The 25,237-nt window shown below is 45.7% G+C and overlaps 1 protein-coding gene across 2 annotated transcripts in view; it reads right to left on the bottom strand.

Annotated features, from left to right (window-relative positions):
* The window catches only part of SPNS1 (SPNS lysolipid transporter 1, lysophospholipid), a 31,230-nt gene extending 6,897 nt beyond the window's left edge, over nt 1-24,333 (bottom strand). Inside the window, exons 1-11 of one of the 2 annotated variants that reach the window (XM_089658256.1) lie at nt 24,197-24,333; nt 19,824-19,973; nt 17,724-17,993; nt 13,492-13,557; nt 12,118-12,254; nt 11,374-11,525; nt 8,170-8,239; nt 5,086-5,228; nt 2,503-2,655; nt 2,220-2,409; nt 1,931-1,996 (exon numbers count right to left, since the gene is read on the bottom strand). In XM_089658256.1, the coding sequence (XP_089514382.1) occupies nt 1,931-1,996; nt 2,220-2,409; nt 2,503-2,655; nt 5,086-5,228; nt 8,170-8,239; nt 11,374-11,525; nt 12,118-12,254; nt 13,492-13,557; nt 17,724-17,964 (1,218 nt within the window). In that variant the 5' untranslated portion in view covers nt 17,965-17,993; nt 19,824-19,973; nt 24,197-24,333. Of the gene's footprint in view, nt 1-1,930; nt 1,997-2,219; nt 2,410-2,502; nt 2,656-5,085; nt 5,229-8,169; nt 8,240-11,373; nt 11,526-12,117; nt 12,255-13,491; nt 13,558-17,723; nt 17,994-19,812; nt 19,974-24,196 lie in introns of both variants that reach the window. The other variant, XM_089658255.1, reaches the window with a different exon arrangement.
* Nucleotides 24,334-25,237: the final 904 nt, after the last annotated feature.

Here is a 25,237-nt window from a genome sequence, read left to right on the forward strand (position 1 = left end):
TGCTTACTACATGAGAACACACAAAAGACGCAGGATCATGGATGTCAGCTCGTGCCTATGCGTGCCTATTTAAGGTGATCATGTGTCAATGTGACAGGAAGACACACCTATTCACCCAAACAATCCAGGCACTGAGGCTTTAAAATGTAATTGCACCTTGGTTGCATAAAAACGTATACTGTCCAAACCTCGACCTCTTCCCCTGCAAGTCTTATACTTGCCTGTTTTTTGAGCTGCACCTGGACATGCACAGTAACCCCCCATGCAATCCTTTGGGAAGTTCTTACTCTCCTCGGTAGACTTCCACAAGCGGCTTGGCAACTGAGTGGGATAAATCTCACTGTATCAGGGACAGGCATGTATAACACTTACAGAGGGTGTGGGTCTGTACAAGAAGCAGGTGCAGTTCGACTTCATGGAACTGGGGCCAAGCTATGGACATTCAAACATTTACATGTAAAGCAGTAATTTTGCTTTAAACAAGGCATCACTGATCCATTTAGTTACAGGCATTACGGAGCAATACATCCTTAAAGCCCCCTAAGTCAGGTGCCCGCACTCTGCTCTACCCCTTCTTCATGTGCTCCCTTAGAGTTTACATTTGAGATCAGAATAAAATCAACACTTGGGAGGATGGGGGCATAGGGAGCTGAACTGCTGAATCACAACTAGGGGAGGGGTAGCTGCGGAGCTACTGCTGGGAGGAGGGGAGCAGAATTGCCAAGTCATTATTTGGAGGAAGGATGGAGGGCAGGGTGAGCTGAGCAACTGATTTACTGCTGGGAGGGGGGAGCAGAATTGCCAAGTCAATATTTGGAGGAAGGATGGAGGGCAGGGTGAGCTACATTGTTACATAGTTAGTCTGGCTGAAAAAAGACAAGTCCATCCAGTTCAACCAGAGCAACCGATTTCCTGCTGGGAGGGGGGGAGCAGAATTGCCAAGTCAATATTTGGAGGAAGGATGGAGGGCAGGGTGAGCTGAGCAACTGATTTCCTGCTGGGAGGGGGGGAGCAGAATTGCCAAGTGATTATTTGGAGGAAGGATGGAGGGCAGGGTGAGCTGAGCAACTGATTTACTGCTGGGAGGGGAAGCCAGCGGGAGGAGCAGAGTCACTGCTATAAGGGGAAAGACGAACTGCTAAAGTTACATTGAAAGTGCATATACTGTACATTTTGAGGATGAATAACTTCAAAGTGTCTGCAGCTACAGAGGTCAGTGAGGTCTGGTTTTAAAGTCTATTTACTTCTTGTTATAAATATGTAGACATTTCATTGTCCATAGCTTGGTCAAAGTGTGACTTTAAAGCAAACGGAGGACTGAAAAACATTGCATCGGGAACAGCAGCTAAACTCACGTGGCCATCACTCACAGTAAGATATCAGCGACGATGGCCTTAAAGCCCCCTAAGTCAGGTGCCAGCACTCTGCTCTACCCCTTCTTCATGTGCTCCCTTAGAGTTTAAATTTGAAATTAGAATAAAGCCAACACTTGGAGGATGGGGGGATAGGAAGCTGAACTGCTGAGTCACAACTAGGGGAGGGGTAGCTGTGGAGCTACTGCTGGAGGGGGGAGCAGAAATGCCAAGTCATTATTTGAAGGAAGGATGGAGGGCAGGGTGAGCTGAGCAACTGATTTCCTGCTGGGAGGGGAAGCCAGCGGGAGGAGTAGAGTCACTGCTATAAGGGGAAAACTGAACTGCTGAAATTAAATTGAAAGAGAATATGTTGTACATTTTGAGGATGAATAGCTTCAAAGTGTCTGCAGCTACAGAGGTCAGTGAGGTCTGGTTTTAAAGTCTATATGCTTCTTGTTATAAATATGTAGACATTTCATTGTCCATAGTTTGGCCAAAGTGTGATTTAAAGCAAACTGAGGACTGAAAAACATTGCAGCGGGAACAGCAGCTAAACTCACGTGGCCATCACTCACCAGTAAGATATCAGCGACGATGGCCCAGTTCAGGGACAGAAGAGTTTCTCCAATGAATATAAATATCTGTGGAGTGAGAGGACCAGACAGTCAGAAAGCAGCTAGAAATAAAGCAAGGATAGTAACATTCTGCTATTAGAGCAGAATATGAAAACTGTCAGCGGCAGCATTAGAATCAGAGCTCTTTGCTGTTATATGAGATTACACCATAATATATTTATAACAATCACAAGGTTGTCTATTTCCTGGCCAATGAACAATACTTTCTGCACATTGTAGGGTTACTTACATAGGTGGCCACAAGGCTTGATTCTGCAAAGACCAGGGAGAGGAACAGGAAAGGGGCGGAGCCAAGAAGCCCGCAGGCACAGACTATAGGGTCGCCGCGAGGGTTTATTTTACGATAGCGTTTACTAATTTCCACTCCGGATGCGACACCCAACAGCCCGGTCACCACTGTGATGCCCCCAAAGAGAAAGCTGTGAAGACAATAAAAGGTGACCGTTGTATAAACAAATAAATTGAATCTACAAATCTTCTGTACAGGATTTAGGAGGAAGATGCTTCTTTACCTGTCTTTATAGTTACATATAGGTTGGTCACACTGCTGATCCTCGTACAGTACAGCCCGAGCCCGCATCAGGTAGGTGGGGGCCCAGAGAGCAAGGGCACCAGTGACAAACGCCACGGTGGTGAATCCGAGCGTGGACAGCACAAAGCTACGGCTGAAAGAAAACAAGTGAGGGATGAAAAGAAGATTACTAGGAGGGGAACATATTCAGATGCACATATCAAACTCTATTCTTACATCATCTCTGTCCTCTAAAGCCATTTTTATCCTTCATGTCAGTGGTTCTCAATTACCCTTTCCACCTCCCTTCTGTCGGATCACAAGGAAAGCTGCAGTGTCCCCTCCCTGTTCTCAGGCAGGGCAGCGGGCACCCTGTGCTGGAAAGATGAGTGTTACAGCACCAGGTATTGCTCCATTACGTATCACAAGGAGGTGCTGTAAATTAATGCTTCCCTCAATGCAGATCAGCAGTGCCCTCTACTCTCCTACAGTGGCCTGCAGGGCTTCCCAACCTCCCACAAGGCAGCCCAGCCCCCTGCAGTGACCCCCAGCCTGATACAGAGCCTTCAGCTCCCATAGTGCCCCCAAAATGCCCCTCAACCTCCACAGTGCCCTCCAGTCTCCAGTGACCCCCAACCTGCCACAGGGCTGACTTGCCTGCTGCAGAGCCTCCAGCCCCCAAACTCCAACAGTGTCCCACAATGCCACACACACCCGATGTTCCCTCTAGTCTCCTGCAGTTCTCTCACAAAGCCCCCAGATCCTTGGAGAGATCTCCAGCTTCCCCATTCAGAACCTTCATACCCTACAGGGCTGCAGTCTGCTGCTGAGTCCCCTAACTCCCATTACCCCCGGAGCAACACCCAGCCTCGTTCAAAACTTCCAGCTCCCTATATTTTCCACCCACTGTTATGGCCTGGCCATCCTTTCCTCCTATTGATCACTTATGCTGGAGAGTTCTTCCTCCTACTGATCACCAAACACCAGGTTTGTATTTTTTTGGAGCATAGAAGGTTGAGGAAGAATCTACCAGAGACTGGGGTTGACCACCAATGATCTATGTAACCATTAACTTCCACTGCTGGCCTGTCCTAAAAAGGTACAGATTCCAGGGCGTGACCTCGACCCTAAAGATAAGTCACCATTTACACCTTCCATATTCTATAAGCTCAGATCTTCTTGAAAATTCCATCCCACAGTTTTCAATTTTTGTAAGTCAGACTAATAGTTTGAGCCTCTGCCAGAGCAAGGCTGGAATTCGATTCTGTCCACAGGTAAGCTTTAATGATAGCCGAAGTATGTTCAGCTGTGCCGGAGGATTTAACAAACATAATATATAATTTACATAGTCTAGCAGGCACATTCCAAAGCCTAAACATTGGCCTTCAGAATGCTCTACTAGATGAAAATCCATCTACCCTGGTCGCTGGCCCTAACCCACCCCCTCCTGTCCCTCTAGAGCAGCCAACCACTGTGCTGAACAGCCTCAAGAACCAATGGTGGTGCACGGAAGGCAGGAGAGGGGTCATCAAAGCTTGCGGCTAGAAAGCTGGCTGCTATTGGTATATTAAATTATTTTGTGGTGGTCAAAGCTGACATCTGGGTACCTGTATATTATCAATTTTAAGCACCTAAATTTGCTTTAAAATGGTTGTAAAGGCTCAAGGTTTATTTACCATCATGTATTCTATGCAAGAAGGTCAAAACCTTCAGTGTGTAGCAACCCCCTTCCCCCCCTTTCCCCCCCCCAAGACTTACCTGAGGCCCATCTCGATCCAGCAAGGTGCACAAGAGCCTCAGCTGTCCCGGGTCTCTCACTCCTCATTCGCTCAGACAGCAGCGGGAGCCATTGGCTCCTGCTACTGTCAATCACAGCTAGTGAGCCAATGAGGAGAGAATGGGGGGTGGGGCCAAGCCTTGGCTGTGTGTGATTGAACACAGAGCAGCGACTCAGGAGTGAGCCTGCTCAGCTGCCCCCATACCAAGCTGCTTGTTTTGGAGGCACTTGACAGGAGGTAAGGGATCAGGAGAAGAGGATTGGGGCTGCTATGTGCAAAACCACTGCACAGAGCAAGTAATGATATGCTTGTCATTTGGAAAGAAAAAAAATAAAAAATCTGCCTTTGCAATCACTTTAATACAAGGTAGAATGTCACCAGCACAACTAGGATCACCAATACGGGTCCAAAAATTTTAATGAACGATCACATAGTTACAGCAAGGCAACATTTCAGCGTCTCGCAGGACCCCTTCATCATTCCTGATGAAGGGGTCCTGCGAGTCTCCGAAACGTTGCCTTGCTGTCACTATGTGATCGTTCATTAAAACTTTTGGACCCATATTGGTGATCCTAGGTGTGCTGGTGACATTCTCCCTTGCTGATTCTGTTCGGTTCCAGCCGACGGTCGCTGCATCACCCACTTATACACACAGCCATCTTTAACGCAGAAACGTGTGTTTGGATTGTACATTCACTTTAATACAAGACACAAAATACTGTCTTTCTAAAGCAAACTTCTGTCTTGGAAGGAAAGAGAATCCCTAATGCACACCAAGATAAATAATGCAGCTAGGCAATACTCACTTTTTCAGCAGCTCCTTGACATCAGACCCCCATGAAGTGTGGGTGAGGGATCTTTCAGATTTCCTTTCCACGGCACCCCTAGGAGGCTCCTTCACAAAAAAGATCAGCAGCAGAACAGCGATAAGGCCCAGTCCTGGGGTGACCTGAAAATACCAAGAAACAGCAAACATTGGCCACAAGAAAAGTCATGCTACATTTATCAGCCACTCACTGATCAGGATACATTGCAAATCTGTAGAATTAATGTGCAGCTAGAGCCAAATCAATGCTGTCCTGAGCAGTCATTCATTTCCACCACTTGACATTACCAACATCATTCAACCTACGTTTCTGAGCCCAGATTGTTATGGACACATATCTTAGTTTAGGCTAGAAAGGATTAGAACCTCTGTCAGATTTTACAGCTATCCACGGTACCTTTAAAGAGATTTCCCCTCGCCTTCTAATCTGGGAAGAATCTTTTACCAGGCAGAAGAAGATGAAAAAATCGACAGGATGTCAGCCACTCAGCACAGGCGCCAATCCGGGAATGCTTTGTATTTCCTGAATGAATGCAAAAGCTGTTCTGACTTGACAGCATGATGTCACCACCCCACCTTTTCCAATCATAGAACCCTTTGCATTCATTCAGAAAAAGTAAAACATTGTCTGACTGGCGTCTGTACTTTGCGTCCAACCTCCTATATTCACAATGCATCAAGCTGGTCGCTCAGCATGGAACCCACAAGCAAGTACAGATCACTACAGTAGTTGTGTCTACTTCAGTGATTTCCAGGCGCATCGGCCAGGTATGGTACATTCTGTACACAGATATCCTAGGTTCACATCTGTGTGGGTGGTGCCGCTGTGGATCCGCACAAAAATTCGTGCAGCCGCACCAACCGCACAGAGAAATGCGGACCCGCGGGCGGGTGCCACTAGTTCTAATGACACGCCGCCCGCACTGGAAAACACAACCGTACTGGGAACCTCGGCTGCGTTTTCCAAGGAAGTGCAGGGACTTCTTTCCCTGTGTGTCATGGGTACTGGAGTCCATTCAAATGAACGGCCTCTCGTGCCCATGCAAAACGCGGCCCGCAGGACCACATAGGTGTGAACCGGGGGTCACATTGGTTCAAGCTGAATGTATAAGATATCCATACCTGGAATCCATCTGTAAAGCTGAACTCCAGGCCAAATAGATTAAAAAAAACATTAAAAAGGAGTAGTGGTACGACCTACCAAAAAAATGTGTATTTCTGTCCATCCAGTAATGAAACCGACACAGCTCTGCCACACAGCACATCCTTGGACTTTATAAGCGATATCACTAAAATAGTTACCTGTTTATCCTATACATTGGGCCCAATATAACTGAATAGTGCATTCAAAAACACAAAAAGGCATAGGGGGAAGGGGTCTGTATAGCTGTGGGAATACATAAGTTTTTGATGTGGATTTTCACTCTCTCAATCAACAGTGACTATACTAAATCCTTATGCTGCTAGTGTTAATAAATAGATAGGAAAGTAGATCATATTTACTTGTTTTACATTGATTTTTACATTTCTTTAGTTACTTCCTGGTTTCCATGCCTAGGCAAATGATGTCATACATCCCAGGAGTCTGCAGGAGGGGTTTTCTCAGCTAAGCACACTCTCCTACCTGCATGTCTGAGCTAAGGGCAGAAAGACTTCAGGAAGTAAAAGCTACATAAATCATCTGCCCTTACTCAAGGTGGCCATGACCAGAAATGCTAGGGGGTGTTTTTCCATTTCAATTTGATTTCTCAGCAAAATAAACACGGGAGACGTGGATGGATTGGGGGAGTTTGCTTTGAATAATAAAAATGAATTAACCCCTTGCCTACCGGGCACTTATACCCCCTTTGTGCCCAAGCTAATATTCAGCGCTGTCACATTTTGGGTGACAATTGCACGGTCATGCAACACTGCACCCATATGAAAGTTTTATCATTTTTTTCACACAAAAAGAGCTCTTTTGGTGGTATGTACTCGCTGCTGAGTGTTTTATTTTTTGCGCTGTAAACAAAAAAAAGCAAAATTTGTGAAAAAAAAAGTGTTTTTTTCTTTGTTTCTATGATAGAATTTTACAAACAGGGAATTTTTCTCCTTCACTGATGTGTGTTGATAGGCAGCACTGATAGGCAGCACTGATAGGCAGCACTAATGGGTAGCACTGCTGGGCACAGGTGGGTAGCACTGATGAGCACCGATCAGGGCACTGATGATCGCTGCTGATCCCTCCTCTGACAATAACGGAGATCGGCAGTACTTTCCTCATGCTGTGACAGTGTGAGGAAAGTGCAGCCGATAACCGGCAACTGTATTAACTCTGATCTGCTGTGTCATTGGACACGGCTGATCACATGGTAAAAGGCCGCTGTGACTGGCCTTTTACCACATCACATGATCAGCTTTGTAAACAGGACACAGCGATCATGGAGATTGCCGGGGGCGCGCGGGAGGACGTCATATGACTCCTAGAACTGGCCAGCCGCAGTGAAGCGGTCGTTCGGCTATCTGCGGTCGGTAAGTGGTTCAATAGCGGTTTTGGTTTGTGGTGCTCAGATACAGTGTAGTTCCGCTTTGATATCAATAGTAACTATGCTGCTCCAGTCTTGCCTCTCTCCTTATACCTCCAGCTCCCATCAGTGGCACGCCCAACAGCGAATCTCCACCCATTACTGCGGAAATCAAGTAAAAATGAGTGGGCTGCATTAAGATGCCATCACCGATGTAAAATCAGCTTTGTTATAATAGAGGATTCACAACGTATAGTCCCTGTTCCCAGGACAAGCAAGACTATAGGATGTGAATCCTCTATTATATAAAAGCTGGTTTTACATTGATGACAGAATCACTATGTTTTTATTGTTATATTATTTGTAATAAAAGATTTTCTTTAAATCTGTCTGGTAGTAAATAAATAACGTGTAATCATTGATTTGTTTGAATGCATACTGTAATGTATCGTACTAAGAGTAAATGTGTTTGTTTTCCCAGAAACAGCGAAGGGTACAAAGTTTGAAACCTTTCTGGTGAACATTGACCGCAGAACCCTTCCCGAGATTCTTCAACTCACCCGTAGCGCCCAGTGCCAGTCTCCACCTGCTGTTTTGGTCACCTGGGATCCTGCAATGTAGCCGAGGCCACTGTGCAAAAATGTAAATTAGAACTTTTTGTTTTACACCAATAAATACATCATAATAAAACAGGAAGACCAGTATATACAGTTGTAAATCCTAAAAAATTAAATTCTCTTCTATGGTCAGTTAAATGTACTACTGAAAGCGTTTGGTTAAGTCTGCTGATAAACGCAAAAAAATACCTGGTGATATCCAGAACTTACAAATTCCTTTGCTCCCCGTCTCTGCTGTACTCTATCACTTAGCCCTCATGCATGCGGGACGTTTTTACAGCGGCTGTTTTTGGCTTTTGACGTTCTTTTCTACAGCCAGTAAACCCCCCAGCATGCTATCCTGTGTCCATACACACACAGACTGGAATCAGCGTTTTTTGGCTGGAAAAAACCCAGGACTAGTGGGTTTCTAGTTTTTTTAGCTGAAAAACGCGGAATAACGCCGCAAACCGGAGTTGTTGGACTTTTTTTTTAGCAGAAAAACACTAAAAAACACAAACATGGACAACCGCCGCTAATCGCCGCAAAACGCTAATGCAAAAATGCTAAAAAAAAAATAGAAAAACTCACGTTTTTAACATGCCTTTACACAGTTAATGTTACCAGCACTATCAAGGCGCCCCGTGTGCATGAGGGCTAAAAGTATAACTAAGTTTTGATGGATTAGAACACCTGCCAGGTTTTATTGCTGCCTCTGTCCTCATTAGGGAGATTCCCCCTCTCTATTTGTCTTGGTTACCGTGATCACTGAAAGTGAAAGTAAAAAAAAACCCCAAATTTTGAGTTGTCTCCAGAAAAGTAATAGAGAGGAGATCATGGGGACACTAGTTCTGGTGACCTGGTTTTCCCCAAGGATTTCCCTTAATTTGCAGGGATTTCCTCTTACTTCCTGTTTGGCTATGGGACAGGAAGTGAAGGGAAATCTCTGCAATGGGACACAAATGGTGAAAAAAAAAAAATATATGAAAAGGGGTTATAGCCCTCCCTTTACTCTATCCAGAATGAAAAAAAAATGTTTTGCCTAGAATTCTACTTTAACATTATTCTCTTAGATTGTAAGCTGCCAGGATCAGGCCCTCCTAACCCTCTTGTCTTGAACTGTATCGTCTCCTTTATATTGTAAAGCGCTGAGCAAACTGTTGGCGCCATAAATCCTGTATAATAATTATAATTTCCAGTTTATTTCTGTGAACTAAAGAACACCTGCACACTAAGTTTTGGAGAGAAGGGAGGTGTACTGTAGTGCTAAACCACTGCCTGTCTCTTCAACAATGCTGCTCCTCCATAGGTACAATACAGTTACTGAAACGCTCACTAGATGAAAATGAAGGAGAGGTCGACTAAATCACAGCGGACAGCGGGGTTTTGTCATTTGTGTTGTGAGTGGCTCTTTATTCTGCCTTGGGATTGTATTTTCCCTGTACTGGTTTGGAATTTGCACATGCTTGTATCGCATTTGATATCTGTCTTTTGTACATTGTTTATATGGATATGATACCTGACTTCTGCTGTAAAAAACCAAGCAAAAAAAAGAAAAAGGAGAGGAGAGGAAGCCTTAAAGGAAAAACAAACGAATGCCGTCATCTCATCCAAGGTCTGCTAAGTTGAAATATAAAATGTCTGTTCTTGGGTTTAAACCAAAGTGCATTTATCCGTATTGACTCCTTCCCTTGATATAACCTAACCCCACCTCCCCCTGCACAGATGCATGCGTACCCGGATCGGGTAGCTGTGGGCCAGTGTAGGTTTGCATCTCCAGGTACTCCAAACACATGCTGGGAGGTGAATTGGATCCTGTCTAAATTGTCCCTAGTATGTGTTTGTATGAATGTGAGTTAGGGACCTTAGATTGTACATCCCTTGAGGGTTAGGGACCTTAGATTGTACGCCCCTCGAGGGTTAGGGACCTTAGATTGTACGCCCCTCGAGGGTTAGGGACCTTAGATTGTACGCCCCTTGAGGGTTAGGGACCTTAGATTGTACGCCCCTTGAGGGTTAGGGACCTTAGACTGTACGCCCCTCGAGGGTTAGGGACCTTAGATTGTACGCCCCTCGAGGGTTAGGGACCTTAGATTGTACGCCCCTCGAGGGTTAGGGACCTTAGATTGTACGCCCCTCGAGGGTTAGGGACCTTAGATTGTACGCCCCTCGAGGGTTAGGGACCTTAGATTGTACGCCCCTCGAGGGTTAGGGACCTTAGACTGTACGCCCCTCGAGGGTTAGGGACCTTAGACTGTACGCCCCTTGAGGGTTAGGGACCTTAGACTGTACGCCCCTTGAGGGTTAGGGACCTTAGACTGTACGCCCCTTGAGGGTTAGGGACCTTAGACTGTACGCCCCTTGAGGGTTAGGGACCTTAGATTGTACGCCCCTTGAGGGTTAGGGACCTTAGATTGTACACCCCTTGAGGGTTAGGGACCTTAGATTGTACACCCCTTGAGGGTTAGGGACCTTAGATTGTACGGCCCTTGAGGGTTAGGGACCTTAGATTGTACGCCCCTTGAGGGTTAGGGACCTTAGATTGTACGCCCCTTGAGGGTTAGGGACCTTAGATTGTACGCCCCTTGAGGGTTAGGGACCTTAGATTTTACGCCCCTTGAGGGTTAGGGACCTTAGATTTTACGCCCCTTGAGGGTTAGGGACCTTAGATTGTACGCCCCTTGAGGGTTAGGGACCGATGTGAATGTACAATATATATGTAAAGTGCTGTGTAAATTGATGGCGCTATAGAAGTACCTGTAATAAATGAATAAAAATCCAGTGTGGCAAGTGTTTGTTGTCCTGGCTGCAGCTGCACATTACATAGCTTTCTACTAAACTGTCGGATGTTCTGTGACCCCAGGATACATGGGCAGACAGAAGACTTGAGGTGCTGGATGTAAACAAAAAAAGAGGACCTGAGCCCACCAAATGGAGACAAGTATACATGAAGGGAGGCTAAGTTAGGACAGGAGGAGGGTGCACTTTCTTTTAAAGTATACTTATCCTTTCACGTAAGCCCCTTGTAAACATCCCTAGTAGCCATTGTACTTTCTCGAAGATGAAGCTGATTGAGTGTTCCTAAAATACTTAACTAGAGCCAAAACAGAATTTCACAATCCGCTCTCCTCCTCCCCCGCCCCTGGGGTGTACAGTACACAGACTCACCAGCCAACGGGGATGGCGAAGTAGAAAAAGGAGAGCATTCGGCTGCGCTGGTCGGCCACGAAGAGGTCGGCGATGATGGTGGGGGCGATAGTGGAATAACTGGCTTCTCCAACTCCAACCAGGCCTCGTGTGAAAAGGAACAAGGGGTAATACTGTGAGGAGGAAGGGAAAAGGCACCATTGAGAAGGACCACAGCCAGAAAACATCATCGCACTTCACAGGGAGCTAATCTGAAGAATATATATTTTTTTAAATATCTTATTTTTTTTAAATATATTCTTCAGATTTTTTTTTAACATATAAAAAAGTAATTTTAACATATATTTTTACATATATTTGTAAACGCATTCCAAAAATGTAGATTTGTATTTTTAAAGACACAGTATATTTGAAATGTATTTTTAAAAATATTTTTCATATATTTTGTAATAAAAACGCATTTCAACATACAGTATACATATACACACACACACACACACACACACACACACACACACACACACAGTTTCACCTGTATATATATTTATTGAAATATATTGAATATTTGAATATGGACAAAATTGTAGTATTTCAAATCTATATCATATTTGGGAAGAATATTTTTAAAATATATTTCTCTTCCATATGGGTATGTACACCCCAGTAACGCATAGTGAGCATATAGTTCATATTACTAGAAGCACTGCATTCCCACATTGCATGCCCTGTGAAGAGGTTTGAATAGTGGCGGGCAGCAGAGCTTACCTCTTTGGGTATGAAGGAGCTGCAGAGGGTGACAATAGACCAAAAGGAAATCCCAAAACACATTATGTATTTCCTGTTGTGGCGGTCACCAAGATAACCAAATACAGGCGCCAGCACCATATAACTGACAATAAATACTAGAGAGGGAACAAGAGAAGATTTATCATACAACAGGAAATAAATATAAAAAAATATATTATATACACATTATTTACAGTAATTGGAGAAAGGAAAAACTTCACATAACAGCTATCCTTGTATGTATAGCCAACAGCTCTCTTAGTTTCACATGGAGTAAGGAAGGGAATAAACTCCTAGCAGGCTTTTGCTGTATGTGCCTTGCTGAGGAGATTTCTCAACATTTCCTGTATTGGAAGAACAGGAAGTTAGATGAAATCTCCCTAAAGTGAATGAGATTTCCCTTGTCTTTCATTTTGTTCTGGTAACAACTCTAAAATTTTGGATTCTCCATCACTTTCTCTCCTGGTGACAACGGTCAGCAGGACAATTGGAGGGGCGAATTTCCCGAGTGGGGAGGGAAACCCTCCAGCCTGGTGTACCACCTTCTCTTCCCATCCTAATTCTTCCCTTGCCTCCCTTCCATGTGAGTGTTGTATTGTCTCCTCCCTCTTTTCTTTTTTCATTGGCGCCTTGAGGACCACACTTATGTATTGTAAGCTGGAAAGAGCAGGGCCCTCGATCCCCTCATGTTTTGCATTGTATTGGTATTGTTCTGTCACATGTTCTGTCCCCCTTTGTAATGTACAGCGCTGAGCGAACTATTGGCGCTTTATAAATACTGTATAATAATAATAATGCATGATGCCTGCTGCCTCAGGGCGCTGCGGGGATGCCTGCTCCCTTTGGGCGCTGCGGGGACAGACCAAATATTTGACTTTTTTATTGTTCTAGAATACACACAGAAACATAGGATAAACAGAAAAAAAAACTGAAGAAAACCTACATATGAAACACAGAATAATAAAACAAAATGTATCAGAGAGAGCTGTGAAAATGTGGAATAAACTCCCTCAAGAGTTGGTTGTGGCCAGCTCAGTGGATTGCTGTAGGAAAGTCCTGGATTCTTTCTTGGATACACAGAATATAACTGGATATAACATTTATAGGTAAAGTTGATCCAGGGAATATCCGATTGCCTCTCGGGGGATCAGAAAGAATTTGTTTTCCCTGCAGAAGCAAATTGGATCGTGCTTTGCTGGTTTTTTTGCCTTCCTCTGGATCAACTGTGGATGTAGGATTAGAACTTCTTTTTTTTTTCCTTTTATGGTCGAATTGGATGGACTTTTGTCTTTTTTCAGCCAGACCAACTATGTAACACGTCACACTTTCCTCAATAATGTGAGTTTGCACTACCTGTCTGTACCAATCCGGATTGGCTGTCTTGGATCTCAAAGGCGGCCTCAATATTAGGAAGCACTCCTGTAGGAGAAAGAACACAGAGGATGATTACACCAGAGCGAACGGCTCAAAGGCTTCTCCAAGATTTTCCTGTAAGTTCCAGCATTTACAGACCAATATCACCTACATTACATTCGTCTTACATCTGATAATAAAAATGAATGAATCAGAAGAGTGATTTATCTCCCCTCCCTAGCTATCAGTATGATGGTATAGTTTCATGGCAAATATATATTATGTCATTTGTATACCAGCACAGTCAAACAACCAAATTATTTCCTTAAAAATAAAAAATTACCAGTTCATTTTATCTGTTTCAAGAAACAGTTTACGCATAGAAACGCATCTAACAGATTATATCTACAGGTGTACCTCGGTTTACGAACACCTCGGTTAACGTCATTTTCGGTTTACGAATGAAAATCCATTGAAAATAATGGCTCTGTTTACAAATTTTTATCGCAATACGAACGGATTCATTGGTTTTCAATGCATTTATGATCTTTTTTTATTAATATTGTCCCTGTACAGTATTTATGCCTTTAAAGTGCACTTTATAAAGAGTTTTGAACAGATAAGAGACTTTTTTTTTTACTTTTTTCTGACCTCTAGAACAGATTAATTGGTTTTTAATGCATTTACGAATTTTGTTTTAATCATGTCCCTTTATGCCTTTGAAGTGCACTTTATAAAGAGCTTTGACCACATAAGAGACTTTTTTTTTTTTTTTTAACTTTTTTCTGACTGCCAGAACAGATTGGTTTTCAATGCATTCCTATGGGAAACCGCGTTTCTGTTTACAAATTATTCGCAATACGAAAAGGTCCTGAAGAAAGCATTACATTCGCCTGTATTGTAAATTTGTCTTCAAAGGTCATGTAAACCTTTCCAAAGAACTTCTGTTATTTTATCTCTTTCGATCCCTAAAACTTGTGTTCTGTTACAGTATATCTGTTCGGGAAGTGTTAATCCTGACTATGCTGACGAACTTTGCAGTGTTATCTCAAACAATGTTATCAAGAAGTATATTAGGAAGGGTGGATAAAAATCAATGATTAAAAAAAAAAAATTAATCGGATTTTTTTTATTTAAATCAGATTTTTTTGAATAAAATGCTTTTTGAGGAAAATATATTACCATCCAAAGGTTATTCCATCATGAAATAAAGATTAGTTTTTTAATTATGTAGAATAAGGCTGTATATGTTTAATTGTTTGGGTAAATAAATTCCATGAATCCATTCACAATGTCAGGCTCTTCCAGAGGTTTTTGTAAGATTATTGGGCAGTTTCTCTGCCTACAAGATATTATCACAGATGATTGGTTTACTTTTGCAGTTCTCAAAACTGAATTTGACTCAGCGGAGATCACATGCCTCTTCTTCACAGCAAAAATGTTATAACATGAACAGAGTTAAGAAAAAGACCTTCATCCTAACTTCTACAACCTATGAATACAGAATCAACCCCTTCACTGCTAAGGTTCAAGAAGTTCAGTGAATAGAATAGAAACAATATTTTTCTGATTGTTTGGAGTGGAATAGATCTGCACAAGAAGAAAGTGAAACTAAGTGTGAGGAGGAGGGGCTGACAGTCTAAGTTTCTTAAAATATATATATTTTGTTTAGCCAAATTAGTTCACAAACATGGATGTTTAAGCAAATCACATCTGCTGGAATGTTATTGTTTCAGATGAATAAATCTATTTAAATTGTTATTATTAAGGTAATGATTATTTTTCTCCTTCCTAAATACAACAGAAAAGTTGTCCAAATATGAATGATTAACCTATTAAACTGGGGATAAAAAAACTAATATGAAAAGTTGTTATTCTAAAAATCTTCATCTACTTGTATATTAAAGTTATACCAGCAAGAATTAGTCTTTATGTAGAAAACTAGGATTTACATCAATCCTTACTGACTAGTGATTTAAATCATGATTTAAATCAAATCCACCCTGATATTAGGAGTACAAAACAACTCCCTCTATGTTATACGGGGAAGCGTTCTGTAGTCCCAAAACAATTGTCTCAGGGTGACAACCCTGCTCCTCCATAGATACAGCACAATGAGTAAGTGTTGTCATTCTAGGAGATGAAGGAAGTCTGTTTTACTGAAGGAGCTGAAATTCTTCACAAACTTGTGTGAATGTTCACTTTAATGATCCAATCATGTGAAAAGCAAATTCCTGTTTTACGTATTTGATCTGCACCATGATTGAATCATTAAAATGAATAGTCACATAATTCATCGTGTAATGATTCTCAGTTCCCTTAGTAAGTCAGCCTCGCTGTGTTACCAGCAGAGTTAGGGTTGGAGCAGAGGTTAGGTGTAAAGGGTAGGATACAACCCTCTCAGGCTGTAGATTAATAATTAAACTGTCGGCAGCAAAGAATGTCAAGCATTATTTGAAGAAGAAGCCTCGTGAGGATCTGGCAAAAACCAAAAAATTCAATAGAAAGCATCCAAATTTCTGCTACATACATTTAAAGGGGAGACTGCAGGTATGGGAAAAGCACACATTCACATGGTCTAAGCATACATTTCAGTGAGTTTAAAGTGTTACTAAACCACAGACCCGGCATTCACTATATCCCACGCTCTCTGGACCCTGCATTCACTATATCCGCTCTCCCCGGACCCGTCAATCACTATATCCGGTCTCCCCGGACCCGTCAATCACTATATCCGCTCTCCCCGGACCCGTCAATCACTATATCCGGTCTCCCCGGACCCGGCAATCACTATATCCGGTCTCCCCGGACCCGGCAATCACTATATCCGGTCTCCCCGGACCCGGCAATCACTATATCCCGGTCTCCCCGGACCCGGCATTCACTATATCCGCTCTCCCCGGACCCTGCATTCACTATATCCGCTCTCCCCGGACCCTGCATTCATTATATCCGGTCACCCCGGACCCTGCATTCACTATGTCCCGCTCTCCCCGGACCCTGCATTCACTATGTCCCGCTCTCCCCGGACCCTGCATTCACTATGTCCCGCTCTCCCCGGACCCTGCATTCACTATGTCCCGCTCTCCCCGGACCCTGCATTCACTATGTCCCGCTCTCCCCGGACCCTGCATTCACTATGTCCCGCTCTCCCCGGACCCTGCATTCACTATATCCCGCTCTCCCCGGACCCTGCATTCACTATATCCCGCTCTCCCCGGACCCTGCATTCACTATATCCCGCTCTCCCCGGACCCTGCATTCACTATATCCCGCTCTCCCCGGACCCTGCATTCACTATATCCCGCTCTCCCCGGACCCTGCATTCACTATATCCCGCTCTCCCCGGACCCTGCATTCACTATATCCCGCTCTCCCCGGACCCTGCATGCACTATATCCCGCTCTCCCCGGACCCTGCATGCACTATATCCCGCTCTCCCCGGACCCTGCATGCACTATATCCCGCTCTCCCCGGACCCTGCATGCACTATATCCCGCTCTCCCCGGACCCCGCATTCACTATATCCCGCTCTCCCCGGACCCCTCATTCACTATATCCCGCTCTCCCCGGACCCCGCATTCACTATATCCGGTCTCCCCGGACCCTGCATTCACTATATCCGGTCTCCCCGGACCCTGCATTCACTATATCCGGTCTCCCCGGACCCTGCATTCACTATATCCGCTCTCCCCGGACCCTGCATTCACTATATCCGCTCTCCCCGGACCCTGCATTCACTATATCCGCTCTCCCCGGACCCTGCATTCACTACATCTGCTCTCCCCGGACCCTGCATTCACTAAATCCGCTCTCCCCGGACCCTGCATTCACTATATCCGCTCTCCCCGGACCCTGCATTCACTGTATCTGGTCTCCCCAGACCCTGCATTCACTATATCTGGACTCCCTGGACCCTGCAGTCACTATATCCGGTCTCCCTGGACCCTGCATTCACTATATCTGGTCTCCCCGGACACGGCAATCACTATATCCGCTCTCCCCGGACCCTGCATTCACTATATCCGCTCGCCCCGGACCTGGCAATCACCAACTTTAACTTTCTTCTAGTGCTTTAGTAAGCAGGAAGGGGGGCAAATGTAAAGTTTGATTGGCTCAGAGAAAAGCTGAATTGACTGGTTGTAATAGACAGCAAGAACAGCTGGCCCTTTAAACTACTTGACAAGGACTGTACACCAATTCTATGTGATTCTCGAACCAGCAACAATTACCGGCCACCGTGAAGCGGTCCATGTAGTTGAGGAGGTTGACGTAGAAAAGAATCATGACTATAGCGAAAGAGTGCCTGTAGGAGATTCCCGTCAGTATGTGCACGTCTCCATCTCCCCTCTCCTCATCTTCCTCTTCATCATCCACCACCTGACTCTCTGGGCCCCTGGGCCGCTCATCCTCTGTGTCGTCCGCCTGGGCCAAGAAGGGGGTGGAGTCACCGACGCTGTGCCGTGACGCCATGACGTTCCCCAGCCAAGGGACCGGAAAACCTGAGAAATGCATTAAACATTTTATTATAGAGGACATCTCCAGTACAAGAATGCACAAATATATTCCAGACATGATACAATGTACAGCAAACAGTATTGTTTTCAGAAAAGCATTCCTTGAGCTCCATTCAGTGACTTTGCCCAGGCTCAGATGATGTCATCTGTCTGCTGCAGGCTGGAGAAAGCATTTCCTCAGTCTCCTCATAAAAAGACTTCAACACTGCCACTTGCAACAGCGGGTTATTATTTTATTAATAACATAGGGTGTAAAAACTAGTCACAGACATGAGGAATAAAAAGAATTGTTACGTAATCCTTTGGTAAGCTGTTAGTCCATCAGCGGTGTGTGGATGGGTCCGGGTCGTTCAGGAGGAACGGTGATGGAGCCGTCAGCTGTGCAGTGAGTTTGAAAATGGCGCCGAAACCAGCGTGGACCACAAGGAAGACAGGGACTCGGTGGGCGACCAATGGCAGAGCAGGAAAATGTCAGGTGAAGCATTTCGAAGCGCTTGCTTCTTCTTCAGACCTGACTGGCTGTAGGGGACTCTATATATATATATATATATATATATATATACATACATACATACATACATACATACACACATATATATACACACCTTATTCCTCCCCCTTTTTGTATCCCACATTGACCATCTACCATATTTAGAATTTTATGTTTGGTCCCCTCCCAGCGCCATTTTGTTCCTTTTTTTCTGTATATCCTCACTGAATATCTCATCACCCCCGGCAGACCTCTGGATGTTACATACCGCCTATTACAGGCAACTGAGCTGGATCGAACTCTTAAAAACTGATTCTTCCTCAGGTTCCACTTTTATTTTTTTTATTTTTTTACATCTGTTCAAGTCTACAATAGCAGACCTGGACACAAATGTATTACCCTCGGTCTGGTGAACCTGAAGAGACCAAAAGATAAATCGGACGCACGTCCATTACAACCGGCCACCCTAGGGATATGTTACAGTCAGTTTCTGATCCATCTAATGATGGGTCAAAAACGGACCACCGGAAGACCCCTGAGAAAAGGGACCTTACAGGTACCCAACACACCCACTGACACCTTGAGGAGAGGGGGGGATTATAATCAGACTGGACATTGTACTGTGTTGTCTGGTTTACCCCCGGTTCACATGTATGCAGCCATGCGGGCTGCGTTTTGCACGGGCACGAGAGCCCATTCATTTGAATGGACACCCGTGCCCCGTGACACGCAGGGAAGAAGTCCCTGCACTTCTTTGGAAAATGCAGCCGAGGTTCCCAGTACGGTTGTATTTCCCAGTGTGGGCGGCGTGCCATTAGAACTAATTAACTCTACAGAGGTCAGAGAGAACCCACAGCAAGGGATTTCTACTTCTTGTCTGTTAAAGAAATAAATATGCGAAGAAGAAGCCACTTATCTCTGACTAACCCCCGGTCCACATATATGCCACGTTTTGCGCAGGCACGAGAGCCCATTCATTTGAATGGACTCCTGTGCCCCGCAGGGAAGAAGTCCCTGCACTTCTTCTGAAAACGCAGCCGAGGTTCCCAGTACGGTTGTGTTTTCCAGTGCGGGCGGCGTGCCATTAGAACTAGCCAACGGGTCTGCATTTTCCTGTGCGGGCCGCGTGCCATTAGAACTAGCCCACGGGTCTGCATTTTCCTGTGCGGGTGGTGCAGCTGCATGGATTTTCATGTGGATACGTAGCGGCACCCCCCGCGCAGATGTGAACCTAGGGTTAAACCATCACGAGTTTGCAGAAGAGTAATTACAGAAGGCACAGTAAAAACATATACATGGAGTTCAGACACATACAATAGAATTACCACTCAGACAGAAGCAGGAAGCGTGCGGTCACCAGACTCGGGACTCTGCAGCAGAAAATTGAAGATGCTGACAGCACAAGACACAGAGATGACCTCAGTCCAGGAGGAGGGGGGGGAGGGGTACCGCCTCTGATCGTTCACATCACGTGGCTGAAAAAGAGAATAAAGAAGTGGTTTAGGTTAGGACATTACTTGCACCCTGAGGCTGACCGGTTACTACAAGTCTCAGCATGCCTTGTGCAATACAGTAGTCACCGGTCTCATAGAATCAATAAAGTGAACTACAGTATAATATAAACTGAAGTGTTTTTTTATACTTTGAAAAAAATACAGTTTTTAATATTTTTGAATACTTGTTGCATCGCAGTGATGCTGGTCAACCGCAGCCAATTTGCAGCCACTTCCTGTCTACATACACTACAGCAATGGCTGCATGGCAAATGTCAGGATGGGGCCCTTAATGACGACAACTAGGGATGAGCTTGGGAGGGTTCGGATACTAGTTGGAACCTGCCTGAGCCATCTTGCCAGGGAGAGGTCACCCCACACCACCAATCAAAAAGCAGTCAAGGCATGTCCCTTGTATGTGTGGGGTGAGGAAGGCCTCGGATTGGTGGTCTGCAGTGACAGCTTCCTGGCGGGATCAGACTAGTATCCAAACCCGCATGAGTTCATCCCTAGTGACGACCGTGGACTGCAGCTATGTACTAAAATTTTAAATTTCTGTGCACTGCACAATACTAACAAATAAACCTGAAAGTAAATCAAAGTAACGCAACGCATGCTACTAGTTATATATGTGTGGATATGACCAGGGGCAGACTGACAACTCATGGGGCCCCCGGGCAATAGGGGATCATAGGGCCCCTGTGTCCTTGCCCAAACTCAAAAAAGCCTATGAAAAAGGTACCAGGGGCATCTCATGGGGTCCCCTACTGACCCCGGGCCCTCAATAGGGGATCATGGGGCCCCCTGTGTCCTTGCCCAAACTCGAAAAAACTATGAAAAAGGTACCAGGGGCATCTCATGGGGCCCCCTACTGACCCCGGGCCCTCGGGCAGTGCCTGAGTTTCCAAATGGTCAGTCCGCCCCTGGATATGACTTTCGTCCATGTCCAGGGAGATTAGCTACAGTGCCATAGGCTGGAAACTTCTTGACAATGTTGCGCACAGTGGACACAGGAACATTAGGATCTCTGGAGATGTAACCTTGAGATTGTCCATGCTTTTCCACAATTTTTGTTCTCAGATCCTCAGACGATGCTTTGCTGCTCTTTCTCTTCTCCATGTGGCACACAGAGACACCCAACAGAAAGGTGGAGTCCATTTTCATCATTCTAACAGGTTGCCGGAGTGATTTCTATATTGTTGTCACCTGATCATGGATACGGGGAGTTTAATGACAAATTACAGGAGCGTCACAGACTGGGAATGTAATTATTTCTTACAATTTTGAGATGGTGCCAACAATCTTGTCCAGTCCACTTTTGGGGTTTTGCATGGAATGTGTCAGATTTGGCTTTATGTTTCTCCACTTTTATGTGTCAGATCAATACAAACAAAAGAAATAAACAGGAGAATGCTGAAACATTTGTATTTGCAACAATTTTCTGGGTGCATTATCTGACAGAAATGAAGGGGGGGCAATATTTTAGGCCATGACTGTATGTGACCCTGCATTCACTATATCCGCTCTCCCCAGACCCCGCATTCACTATATCCGCTCTCCCCGGACCCTGCATTCACTATATCTGGTCTCCCCGGACCCTGCATTCACTATATTTGGTCTCCTCGGACCCTGCATTCACTATATCCGCTCTCCCCGGACCCTGCATTCACTATATCCGCTCTCCCCGGACCCTGCATTCACAATATCCGATCTCCCCGGACCCTGCATTCACTATATCTGGTCTCCCCGGACCCCGCATTCACAATATATCCGCTCTCCCTGGACCCTGCATTCACTATATCTGGTCTCCCCGGACCCTGCATTCACTATATCCAGGCCCCCCGAACCCTGCATTCACTATATCTGGTCTCCCCAGACCCTGCATTCACTATACCTGCTCTCCCCGGACCCTGCATTCACTATACCTGCTCTCCCCGGACCCTGCATTCACTATACCTGCTCTCCCCGGACCCTGCATTCACTATACCTGCTCTCCCCGGACCCTGCATTCACTATATCCGTCTCCCCGGACCCCGCATTCACTATATCCGCTCTCCCCGGACCCCGCATTCACTATATCCGGTCTCCCACAGTACACAGAAATGCAATTATATTTTAGTAAATATAAACTGCTGAATACCTTTTCTCATCAGCAGTATATAACAGTCTATCAGTGTTCAGCAGAGCACTGGTTAAAGCTTCTTTCTGCTCTAGGAGGATGCAGGACCCCTGACCCTCTGTCTGGACAGTGCTGATTGGCCCTGTGCTGATCACATGCACTCTCCCAAAAAAAAAAAAAACAACCTCTCTAGCAATACGACCCAAACTGAGCATGTGCAGAGGGACTCCACACAATATGTCTTATCAGGAGATAAGAGGGGGCACTAGAAGAAGGGGAGGATCAGAGAAGACAGGATCAAACATCCTTTTTACACAATGCGGAGGATTAACCCCTTAGGTTCCACAGTGAGTATAACAAGCATGCTTTACTGCATTTACAGACTGATTGTACTGTTCTGGGTTTAGTAACCCTTTACATGCAGACAGTGTGACAGCAGGTCCAGGAGCTGACACTACAGGATAAGCTGTGATAGTGATGACTCAGGCAGGGTGGAGACATTTCATCACAGAGGAATCACCTGCCTGCAGAACATTACATCCCACCTGTGTTGTTCTATATTCCATGATGTAATCACTGATTTAATACGATGCAGATGTATCGGAGGGTAAACAAGCATTATTATGGGCTGTATTGAGGGGATGCGGTGTCAGACGGGTTCTGAAAGGTGAAAACATCTCATAGAGGATCTTCCATGGCAAACGGAAAGCCTGCTTTTTTGTCAATGAGCCATTTGTGTTGGGGGAAGGGGGATGGGCTGCATGATCTGGGCTTAGGGCCGGTTCACACTATAGAACCACAGTCAGGATGCATTTCTGCATGCACAGTTTTGATGCCCTCCGGTTCATTTCTCCCTCTCTTTTTCTTCAATTTAAATAGGGACATGTGCATTCCAATGCGTTTTTGGTGCATTTCAGTGCAGGAAAAATGCAGCCTGTTCTATTTATTTTTCTGGAACCGCAAGCACTGGTGTGAACTATGACACTGACAACCATGTCACCTACTTTCTGTGCGTTTTGGATGCAGAAAAAAAAGCAACTGAGACGCATGGAGTGTGAACTGACCCTGAAAGAAGGTGAAATGTGGCTCAGATTACTGAATGCTCTCATGTTTTATACGGATGTCATCGGCAAGGAGCCTAAGGGCCCAATAAGGGTATGTTTTCACAGTTCAGGGCCCCCACAGAGCACAGTACCGGGAGTCTGCTTGAAGCATAATCTCCTAGGGGGCCACATGCAGCAAGATCTAGGGGGTCCCCATGGGGCGTTATCTGCTGGGGGGGGTCATATATCTCAGACATGTCTTATACCGATGTCATTGACAAAGATCCTAAGGGCCCAATGAGGCTGTGCTCACACTTAGGGGACCCTCATGTAGTATGATGGGGGGAACGGGGTCTGCTTGGAGTCCTTAGGGGACCGCTTGCAATATCAAGGGCTCTGCTTAGAGCAGGACTTGCACGCTGCACACGATCAGAGGGGGGGGAACTGCACCCAGCACACAAGGGGGGGGAGACGACCGCACGCAGCACATGATCCGAGGGGGGGAAATTGCACTGAACACATGTTCTGACGGGGGACAGCACGCGATCCGGGGGGGGAGGACCGCACGCAGCACGCGATCCGGGGGGGGGGGAACGCACGCAGCACGCGATCCGGGGGGGGGGACCGCACGCAGCAATCTGGGGGGCCCAATCTGCTGTGGGGATGTCTCCAGCAAGATCTAGGAGGGGTCTGCTTGAAGGAGGGCCCTGCAGGATCTAGAAGACCCACATTCATCACTACCTGCGGGGCCCCTGACAAACACTGGAGCCCCCCGATGGTCACAAATGACGACAACTGAATGGGAATCCTTAAATAAAAACAATCCCTGAGTCCCAAAGCTATGGCCGACTCCTAGTCTGGGGCCCAAAGACATATGGGGGCCACAGCTCTGCCTGCACTCCCTCTTTCTAGAGGAACTACAAATTCCAGCACTGCACTCATCATGTCATATAATAAGCCGGAAGACTGAGGGCCCTCCACACACAGGCCATGCTGGGACTTGTAGTGCCCGGAAACCCAATGCCAGCCCCGGCCTCACTCACCGCCCGGTTCCTCCGACACCCGAACTCCTCCGCTCTCCGGCTTATTGTCCCCCTCCGTCCGCTCTGCCTGTCACTTCCGCTCAGTCAGGCGCCATCTTGCTACTCCGCAGTCATGTGACTGACACACCAGCTGTCAGGTGACGGGCGGATCTGCGCATGCGCCTTTCTGAGCTCAACGTTTATATAGAAACAGCTGGAGGGTACGATAGGTCCAATTCAGTGACATGGAGGAGATATTCCATCATCATCATCACTACTATCATCATCATCACTACTATCATCATCATCACTACTATCATCATCATCACTATTATCCTACTACTACTACTATTATTATACAGGATTTATTTAGCGCCAACAGTTTGCTCAGCGCTTTACAATATAACTGGAGACAATAAAGCAACAATACAGTTCAATACAAGAGGGATAGGACGGCCCTGATCCTGGAGCTTACAATCTAAGAGGGAGGGGCTAGTGGTACAAAAGGTAATAACTGTGGGGGATGGACTGGTAGGAGGATAGAAGATTCCGTTATTAGCTGAGGGCAGGATAGGCTTCCTGAAGAGATGGGTTTTCAGAGATCGCCTAAAAGTGAGCAGAGTAGGCGATAGTCTGATAGATTGGGGTAGAGAGTTCCAGAGGATGGGGGAGGCTCTGGAGAAGTCCTGGAGACAAGCATGGGAGGAGGAGACAAGGGAGCTAGAGAGCAGGAGGCCATGCGAGGAACGGAGAGGACGGTTTGGGTGATATTTGGAGACAAGATTGGTGATGTAATTTGGGGCAGAGTTATAAATGGTTTTATATGTTATTGTCAATGTTTTGAATTTTATGCGTTGGGCAATGGGAAGCCAGTGGAGGGACTGGCAGAGAGGGGTGGAGGACACTGAGTGGGGGCCAGTGGAGGGATTGGCAGAGAGGGGTGGAGGACACTGAGTGGGGGCCAGTGGAGGGATTGGCAGAGAGGGGTGGAGGACACTGAGTGGAGGCCAGTGGAGGGATTGGCAGAGAGGGGTGGAGGACACTGAGTGGAGGCCAGTGGAG

The sequence above is a fragment of the Staurois parvus genome, unplaced genomic scaffold (genome assembly GCF_062004578.1).
Source record: "Staurois parvus isolate SC_StPar_1 unplaced genomic scaffold, SC_StPar_1.0 ptg001060l, whole genome shotgun sequence".
Classification (NCBI taxonomy): Eukaryota; Metazoa; Chordata; class Amphibia; order Anura; family Ranidae; genus Staurois; species Staurois parvus.